At 45.0% G+C, this 9,931-nt stretch overlaps 1 protein-coding gene across 1 annotated transcript in view; it reads left to right on the forward strand.

Moving 5' to 3' along the window:
- FUBP3 (far upstream element binding protein 3) overlaps positions 1–9,931 on the forward strand; it is a 69,765-nt gene that overhangs the window by 15,651 nt on the left and 44,183 nt on the right. The window contains exons 3-5 of the mRNA XM_018558544.1: positions 8,313–8,346; positions 9,442–9,491; positions 9,821–9,892. Coding sequence (XP_018414046.1) covers positions 8,313–8,346; positions 9,442–9,491; positions 9,821–9,892 — 156 coding nt within the window. The remainder of the gene's footprint in view (positions 1–8,312; positions 8,347–9,441; positions 9,492–9,820; positions 9,893–9,931) is intronic.

The raw sequence follows: 9,931 nt of genomic DNA on the forward strand, positions 1-9,931 counted from the left end.
CCCCCCCCCCCATCAACATGCAAATAATGTGTTAGAATAAAACCTTTTCATTGTCAGTATATATCTTTAGACCCAGTGACCTCAATCACTGGGTCCCTGTTATTTTCTGTGACGTGCAGGCAGATCATGGCTGGTTGGATTGGTCGGGAGGATGCTGTACATGGCTTCCTAAAAACATCACCTCTCGGGAGCCTCCCAGCCTAATGAATTGCAAATATCAAAATGCCTTGATAGGCTGGTAGGAGTCTGAAGTAGCGGGCATTCTTTGCACTCTGACCTAGGTAACACCCACATGTGATGCTAGCCTCCACGATTGAAAGAACTGAAATACAATGAATGATAATGTCAGGACGATTCAGGCTGAGGAGTAAAGTGCAAGATGATGAGGGTCGTCTTCTGGGCAGAAAAAGGGCCTGGCTCTGTCTGACTTGCTGCAGCTTCTAATGCATATTGTGAGAAGCTCACAGATCAGAGTAAGAAATTTCAATACAGGAGAGGAACCGATATGACTGTGCTAGACTGAAGGTAAGGCTGTAGTTCAGCTTTAAGGCAGCGTTCAGCCTGTGTCCTGCTAGAATCCATAGAGGTCAGTATGCAGCTGCAGAACTGCCATGCTGCCATATTTTGGTTTCCAGGCTTCGAAAAGTGTGAACTGAGCGGTTTAGCTATATCAAGTGTTTGCAGCGTTCCTGCCAGGGGTTAGAACCTCCGACAAAGCCTCTGCAAAACACCCAAAAGTACCGCAGAGTGAACAAGCCAGCTTTCTGCTTCACAGGCTGTCCAGTCTGTAGTTTGGTAACCTGTGACTTCCTAGCTGCTGTCGGGAGTTTGAGTTCTGTTCCTTTACTTGCAGTTCTGTCACCCTGCAAAGCTTCGGCTTGTGTATTGTATAGATCCAGAGCGATGGAACTGCTCTTCATTCTGCCATTTGCCACCGCTTTTGTTTACTCACCTTTAGCCTGCAGCCAACTGCGTGCAGCGTATATAAATAACATGTGCCGTGTCATTTGATCCTATTATATTTTTAATGCCGTTACACGGCACAGCAGCACGGAGGAAGTCTCCTGTAGCAAGGGGCCCATGCTTGGTGACTGTAGGTGTCTGGAAAGCAGCTGGTACCTCTCAATGCATGAAGCATGTTTGTGTGTGCATGTATACAATATTACTGGGCAGTGGACACTGTGTGGAGCATTTCTTTTTTTTTTTTAAAGTGACACAGCTCCCTCACATACTTGGCACTACAATTCAGCAAAGAGGACCCGTCTAATCTATATTTAGTTTATAAACCATTTCTTAGTTCAGCAGTGGACAAATCCCAGGAGCCAATGCTCTTTCCAAAATAAGAGCTGGCTCCTAACTTTTGAGGTTTCTACTTGTTAATGGAGCTGGCTCCTAAAAAATAAAAAATCCTGGATTGGGGACACTGGCTCTTGAATTTCATATCAATTTGTCTTAGTTTGACAGGTTTGTTTATAAATGCAGAAACTGCATCTGGGATCCTCTATAGCATGCAGTTCTTCTGCAGTTAAAGGAGAACTATGAGGTGAGTGCTGTTCACTCACCTCATAGTTCTAGCCGACCTGTGACAATGAGACTGTCGCTGGTCAGCTCATTAGATCGGGAGGTGAGCGAACATATACCGGCGTTTGCTCACCTCTCGATCCTGTCACGGCTCTCTGCCGTGACAGGGGAGGGGCTGGATTCCTCCCTCCCCGCTCCGATCCGCCAGCGCTGACTGGTGGAACGGACGGGGGAGGGGGCGGGTACAGCTGGCTCTGCCTCTAGGTAGGCAGAGCCAGCTGTCACGCAGCTGGGCGGATCTTGACATCGATGTCGGGATCTGCTCCGGCTGCGGTCGTCTCAGTTGAGCTTAGGGTAACGGGAGGACGTTAGTTTGTGTCCTCCCGTTACCCTAAGGAGAACTATAGGGAAAAGCCCTGACCCCATAGTTCTCCTTTAAAGTATTAACAATGGGACATATGCTACAAAGTTACATACACGGAACTGTGAATAAGCATAATTCTGCCTCTGCAAATCACACAGTCTTGCAAATAAGGGAAAAAATATAGGGCTGAGCTGGATTGAAAGAGTTGTTTTAGTAACATTGATAATCCAGAAATTGAAAAAAAAAGCGCTGTTTTTATACTAAGGCTGTTGTGAGCCATAGAAGAGGATCCTAGCAGCTAGTTTATATTTTGTTAACTACCTCCCGGCCAGCCGCTGTGTATACACGGCCTGCCGGGAGCTTCTTGGATGTAACCGGGCGTGTATACACGTCCTGTTACATTCGGGCGCGCGCGCGAGCGGGAAATCCCCGCTATTTGAAAACAGGAGGTAGGGGATCTAAACACCTGGTCTTCAAGCGGTTAAAGTGGAACACTGTGCAAAACAGGCTCCATTGACACCTATATTTTAGGTGTGATTAGGGATTCATGCATCAGGAACTTGCAATTTCCTGCAGCAAGAATCCCTAATCTGCTGTTTTACAAGCAACAGCTGTCACCTATTAATATAGCACCGACCATTTACACAGCGCCATAAGGTCCCATACACCTTACAACCATCGCAAGACTACAAACCCGCCAGCAATCGTGCGATTCTCGGCGGGTTTTCGAGCCTGCTCTTAAGACAATAATGCGATAATCAGCAGGTGCATGGAAGGTGTGCGACCGTGCAGTAGAAGCGGTCGCACACCTTCCATGCACCTGCTGATTATCGCACAATCGCAGGGTTTCCCGCGATTCTCGTACCATTACAATAGTGCACATTCGGGAGGTCCCTGCCCTCGAGCTTACAATCTAAGGTCCCTATCTCATGTATACATACAGGGCCGATTTAGACAGTAGCCATTTAACCTACCAGCATGTTTTTGAAATGTGGAAGGAAACCAGAGTTCCCGAAGGAAACCCACACAAGCACAGGGAGAACATGCAAACTCCTTGCAGATAGTAACCTGGCTGGGATTTGAACCACGGACACCCAGTGCTGCAAGGCACAACTGATGCGTTAAGGAGAGTGATCGATTCCTAACCGCATGTAATCGTATCGCATACGATTACATGTGGTGTGCTGGCATTTAAATTCAGTGGCGGCCACCTGATTATTAACATAAATGGGTAACAGTTGCCGCTTGTAAACAGCAGATTGGGAATTCCTGCTGCAGGTAATCACAGATTCTGACGCAGGAATCTCTTATCGCCCCTGAAATATAGGTGTGGCTGGAGCCTTACTGTATATTTGCAAAAGCTATGCAAGGGTGGCTAGGGTGGGACACTCCTACCTGCCAATGGCCTGGTGCTCAGGCTGCAGTTCCTGTGCAGTGAGCTCATCACGGCTGGACGTCCCTCCGCTATGTCATCTGCTGCTCCCCAGACCTCCGACCCATCTGTACCACACACTTCCCCGACTCTGCCTTCTTTACTCCTGACTGCAGACCTGGAGGAGTTCGGAGGGTCTCAACATGGGAAGGTGTGTGCTGTATGATCCCCAAGAAGGCTGCTGTAAGGTCCCCAGTAAGTGTAGGACCTTAAGGCAGCTGAATCTATTAAAAAATATAAAGTGCTGGTATCAGGGAACACACGCCAGCCGGCTGCAGCTCCCGCCCACACGCCAGCCGGCTGCAGCTCCCGCCCACACGCCCGATGGAAGCGGCATATCATTCGCCAATTTCGGGACCGGCAACAGCACGCCGCCTTCCGGCACCTCGTCCATTCCTGTGAGTACTCCTCCCCAGCATGGTAAAACATCCCCCCGAAAATAAGACCTAGTGTCTTTTTTCGTGCAAAAGAAAAAGACTGTCTTATTTTCGGGGAAACACGGTACTTGCTGCGGTACAAAGCTTGGGACTGGCGGACCTAATAAAATCTTGTGGTGGGCCGTTTCTTGCCTGCAACCCTTGTAGTTAACATATGTGAGCTTGTTGGGTTAGCATGACAGCCAGAGAATTGCCTTTTGCAGAATAACATATTAGCATGAGGCTCGGTGTTTCTCAGGAAACATTTCCTGGTGAATGGGCTGTGTTGGTTAACTAAAGGGACTGAAATAGATTTGGATTGGCCCTCTGCTGTGAAGTGAGCAGGGTGGTGGGAGGTAGTTATACATTGCAAAGAACAGTTGACTAGCTTAAACTGCTCATCTCTTCACAGCTGAGTACTCTGGCCTCTGTGGTTTGCTTTATAAACTTGGCAGATTGTAGAAACACCTGTTATGCCACAAGTGCATGTGTGTAGATGACTGAGGCAACAATTAAATGGCATATGCTTCTGTCATGGTGCAGTTTGAGTTCGAGAAAGTTCGGCTGTTGTGAAGAAGTAAAAGTATACCTGCATGTACTCAAGCACGGCCACGGCTACGTAATGTGCTACATTTCCCTGGTGCTGATCCTCTGTGTCACCTGGTTTTTAGTGCTATAGCAAGTAGAGTGACTCAGCACTGTTTGGCAACCCTGCTGCTGTTTGAAAACAGCTGATCACGTGAGGTACTTGCTGAGGCAATGCTGCTTCTTTCTGGTCACCATATTAAATGCAAGTTAGAAGCTTTTCGGGGTAAATGACACTGAAATGCTTATCCTTAAAATTCTGAGCCTCCCATGACTGATTCATTTGGTCACATGACCTCAACTGAATTAGATTGGAAAATTTTGCAAGTGACCTCGGGAGACCTCGGACTCGCAAGTCCGTTTTTGTGTTTGCGTAAATAAACGCCAGCATCTGGACATGCAACTGGTCTGAATGGCCAGAGCAGGTCGTTTCTTCAGAATAGGTACATGTCTTGGCTTTTCTGTTGCTCTTTATTTTTTTTATAAGAAGACTTTTAATATACATTTATTTTAATATTTGACTGGGTCTGCTTTGATGGCTGAAAGTATTAAGTAGGTATGGACCGATATACCGGCCGAAAATTTTGGCTAAATGCCATTTTCCTGCCGATACGTCGGCGCATCCGTGATCTCTTTCCTCCCTGCTGGGCGCTGCTCCGTGTCCCAGCGGGGAGGAGAGAAAGTGACAGCCTGCCGAGCGCTGCGGGACGATCGCAGAGCGGTGTGGGGGCAGAGACATCGCTGTCACAGGAGGCTGAGCTCTCCACCGTGCGCCGCTCACTCAGCCTCCTGTGACAGCGTGTCAGAGAGGAGAGCAAGGTACAAACACTCAGTGATCGCTGAGTGTTTGTAGATAATTGAGGATATGGTATGGTTACTATATCCTCAATTATGAATGAATGCTGAAGCCCCTAAAAGTAAAGTAAAAAATTAAAATCTTAACTAAAAAATTAATCCATATAAAAAAATTACGTTTTTGAAAAATAAAAGATTAAAAAAAATAAAAACATGTTCGTTATCAGTTTCGGCCTGACAATATTTTCGGTTTTTAAATTTCTATTTCGGTGCGCCTCTAGTTTTAAGACACTCTTATAGCAAGCCAGGGCTGTTCGTTTTTCATTACAAATGTTAGGAAACAAAGCTGAAGTCAAACGTAAATGGTAGGCATGTGCAGCTCGCTTTGTTCCAAATTGAAATTCGTACGAATGTCTGTAAATTCGGATGCATATGAATTTCTGAATGACAGAAATAACGAATCTGAATGTTTGATAACGAAATTCGTTACTTACTGAAGCTCTCTGGCTTCTCTGCACTTGTATCTCAAATGAAAACAAAGTAACAGAATACTGTTACAAAATGTAAATAATGAAAGAAGCTGAGAGATCTGTGTTCTGTAACAGCTTCTGCTTCTTTGAGGACACTTCATCTGGAATGTAAAGAATCTGACAGCTGTCACATAATACACAAGTGTTTAACTGTTCACAGAAATAATAATTAAAAAAAAAAAAGTGTGTGGACCCCCCAATTCATTACATTTTTTTTTTTTTTTGGTGTTGGGCATCACCTTAAAATTCCTACCAGACAAAGGGTCTGGTATTAATTGCCGGGGAATCGCATGCTGTTGTCTTTGTTTTTTTGTGGTGTCAGAAATTAAAAGGAAGCAATGTTGCTTTTCTGCAACAAATGTTAGTTTCTAATCATTTAACTCATCCGAAATTAACTGTATTGGGATTTATCCGAATGCTGAAACTAATTGACTTTCTGACCCGAAAAAAGGAATACCGAAACAAAATGATTTGGGGTCATAACTCGACACCCGGCTTCCTGATTGCGCGGGAAGCTGGCTCCATGTTTCCCTACGGCACTGCCGTTTAGTTCACTTCTGACCGGAAGTTCCAGTATCAGGGAAAGTATTGGAGCATTTCGGCAAATACCAGTGCTCGATAACGGGGTGAAAGAGTTGATCCTCCCTTTTTTTTATTTATTTATTAGAGGCCAATCTGCCTTTGACTGGACAAACCCTAGAGTGCGTGCGACTGTTACAGGCAAATGTAGAAAATCTGGTTGTACTTTTAGTTTGAAAAAAACAATTAAATTAGACTGTTTTGTGTGGTTCCTATTAAATACTGTGTGGAATGCCTGTGGCAATTCACAAAATATGAGCTTACTGGAAGTGTAAAGGAAAGTCCAGTTAAGCATTCCTAATAAGTGTTATTAATCTATTCAAACAGCATAAACACAATAGGTGTCGAAATTCTTACTCCAGCACCCCTAGAACAAGGGTGGGCAACTCCAACCCTCCAGCTGCTGTGTACTGCAAGTCCCATGAGGCATTGCAAGACATTTACAGGCATGGCTCCCAGAGGTAGAGGCATGTTGCCCTAGAAGTAGTCGGCTCCCGCCAGTAGCTTGTAGGTGGGAACTGCTGCTGTTTGGGTAAGACTTGAGTTTACTCGGGCAGTAGCCTCCACCACCCTCTGAAAAGCTATCTGTGGCTGCCCTGCAGGTTTGGTTTTTTTTTTAAATTCCAGGGGATCACAACTGTGCACGCACCTGGTTGCAGTCCTATTCATTGCAATGATCGGCAACATTGCCTGTCAAATGCGGCATACTTTTATCATTTTTGCCGCGGCAATCTATGCAGCACTGTTTGGCCACAGTGCTGACATTGCAGCAGATGACAAGGCTAGAGGTAAAATCACACAATAGTCTCTCTGAAGCAATCTGAAATGCCTAACACCTTTATGCCCTGCTGAGTCAGACTTTATGCTTTGCAATTGGCTGGGAGCATGAGCTTTGCTGATTGCAGAGGTATAAGACTGACTCGGCGAAAGGCGTGCTGGACCGCAGTCCTTATCTGCAGGTTACTAGCGAGAACTGGCTGACTTGGGGGGACTGGAGCTTCTTGAAAATCCAAAAGTGAGAATTTGCACAGTTTTTTTTATTATTAATCTGAATAGATTTACATTTATTAGGAATGTTTGGGCTTTAAATCTTTTACACACCTGTGCCATTCAGTCAGCTTATATTATAAGACAATTGATAAGCAGAGCTTACCTTCGCATTTAAAAATGCAAAAGTAAAGGCTTTTAAAGGTATATGCCGTTCTTGACAAATGTGATCCTTGCCTTGTATCCGAGCCCTGTTGGCCAGTCAAGCCAGCCATCACATTAAAGGACCGATAGGAAAGCTCAGCAGGGGCAGCTTTACCTAAACTAAACCTGTCCTATCATCCTCCACAGGAGAGTCTGAGGATGTTCCATCTGGGTGTCTGCTGAACGCCACACAAATCTTTTGAACAATACTCAATAAAAAGAGAAGCAAACGTGAAAATCACCTATATGTACCTACCTCAATTTCATTCTCAGACGCACCTGTAGGCTTTTTCGAGTAAGGCAAACTGCATTCAGGCTGTAAATTACCTTGTAATAGTCCACACTATAAATAGGGCTCCCGCACAAGCAGGAATTCTCTAACCAAACAAATTCCCAGCGGACACATTTATGTATAGAGAGCAAAATCCCTGCCTGTTACTTGGGCTATTGATCTGCATTTATGAGAACAGACATATGTCTTTGAGATCCTCTGTTGGCCCGTATTAATGTGTACACCAATCTGCCTAATCTTTACATCATGTTTAATTTGCTGGCCAGTGGGGAGGATTTAAAGATTTTTATTTTTTTTTCTCCCTATGTGTGGTTTTTTTATGTTCCCAGTAGTGTGGAACATGAGGATGGGGGCTAACAGTGTTTTCATGCCCCCTCCCGACATGAGAGCAAGCGATCAATGTCACAGCGACTGCCCAGCTGGTCTGTGCAATTTATAGAATGTTGATTCCAGTGACATAATCCATAACGCATCCATATGAGGCCTAAATGTCTGCACCATTCACCCTCCCGACAGTCTTGTGTATTATTTTATAGCGAGATGAAGTTAGCTCACCCTAAATAACGCTTTATATGTTTTTCCTTTTTTCCCCTCTTCTCTCCCACAGTTGGCAACCAGCTAGGGGCTCTAGTACATCAAAGGTAAGCAATGGACTCTTATTTTATTACTTATTGATCTCTATCTAATTGTTTATTGATCCACCATCTGTACTCTAGCATGAGATTGTAACACAGGAGGGGAAAGAGACAGATTTCATACACTTGAGCACTTGCCAAAATGGGGGGCGGTCAATAATACTGTGATTTATAGGAGCTGAGGTTTTAGCTCGCCGACACAGACCAGGAGGGCAAGGATCCATACGTAGTGATGTCATGGACTTTTGTCGTAAACTGTTGTAAAAGGCAAGATCCAATAAATGTTTAAATGTTTGCCTTTGTTCAGCAAACCTTAACAGTTTGGCCAGAACTGATTTAATTTTTTTTAGCAGTTTTATATTTAAAGGAGAACTATGAGGTGAGTGTTTTTCACTCACCTCATAGTTCTAGCCGACCTGTGACAATGAGAGCTCAGTAGATCGGGAGGTGAGCGAACACATGCCGGGTTCGCACGCCTCTCGATCCTGTCACGGCTCTCTGCCGTGACGGGGTAGGGGCTGGATTCCCCTCTCCCCACTCCGATCTGCCAGCGCTGACTGGCGGAACGGACGGGGGAGGGGGCGGGTACAGCTGGCTCTGCCTCTAGATAGGCAGAGCCAGCTGTCACTCACGCAGCTGGGCGGATCCCGTCATCTACGTCGGGATCCGCTCCGGCTGCGGCGTCTCAGTATACCGCGAGCTGTAGCTTTATGGACCTCAGCAGATCTTCTAGACCAGGGATGTCCAAACAGCAGCCCTCCCGCTGTGGTGGAACTACGAATCCCATGATGCTTTGCAAGATTCTCACAGCCACAGACATGACTCCCGGAGAGAAATGCTTCATGGGATTTGTAGTATCACCACAGCTGGAGGGCCGGAGTTTGGACATCCCTGTTCTAGACTGACAGATCTCTCATTGAAGAGCATACGAGGATCACACGGGTATATCTGTTCTGCGCGAAAGGGCTCTAGGTATTGTCCTATGTTTTTATAAAAATGTCACTACCTTTTCTGATTTTGTTTGGCGCGAGGGTGAATTCTGCTAGTGAACTTGGAAATCCCCCGTGTATTCATTTTTCTTACCTGTGTTATATCTTCCAGGACTGTGATGACAGAAGAATATAAAGTGCCTGATAAGATGGTGGGATTCAGTAAGTAATCATTTACTGTTGCAATCTTGTACTGACCTATAAGAAACGTGCTAGGTTCTCGCAGCAGGTGTTGTTTGCCTGTCTTTTCTATGTTCGTTTCATAAAGCTCTTTGAATATAATAAAAGATAAATAATAATAAAAATAAATAAAAGTCACATGACAATGTTTGAAATGTTGTGTGCTTAGTTGGAGATAAAGCCTTTACAAAGCTGTGATGTCTATGTTGACGAATGTATAAACGCATAATCCTACAGACTGTTTTGTTTTTTGCTTCCTTTTTTTCCTTTCGGTTTTTGTGTTGCAATTAACTTTAGCAATTTTTCTCCAGTAATTGGACGGGGTGGGGAACAAATTTCACGAATCCAAACGGAGTCCGGCTGTAAAATTCAGATCGCTCCAGGTAAATCCCTAATGTCTCCTTTTTGTGCCTTTTTTTTTT

The sequence above is a fragment of the Nanorana parkeri genome, unplaced genomic scaffold, assembly GCF_000935625.1.
Source record: "Nanorana parkeri isolate BGI_ZX_2015 unplaced genomic scaffold, ASM93562v1 scaffold345, whole genome shotgun sequence".
Lineage (NCBI taxonomy): Eukaryota > Metazoa > Chordata > Amphibia > Anura > Dicroglossidae > Nanorana > Nanorana parkeri.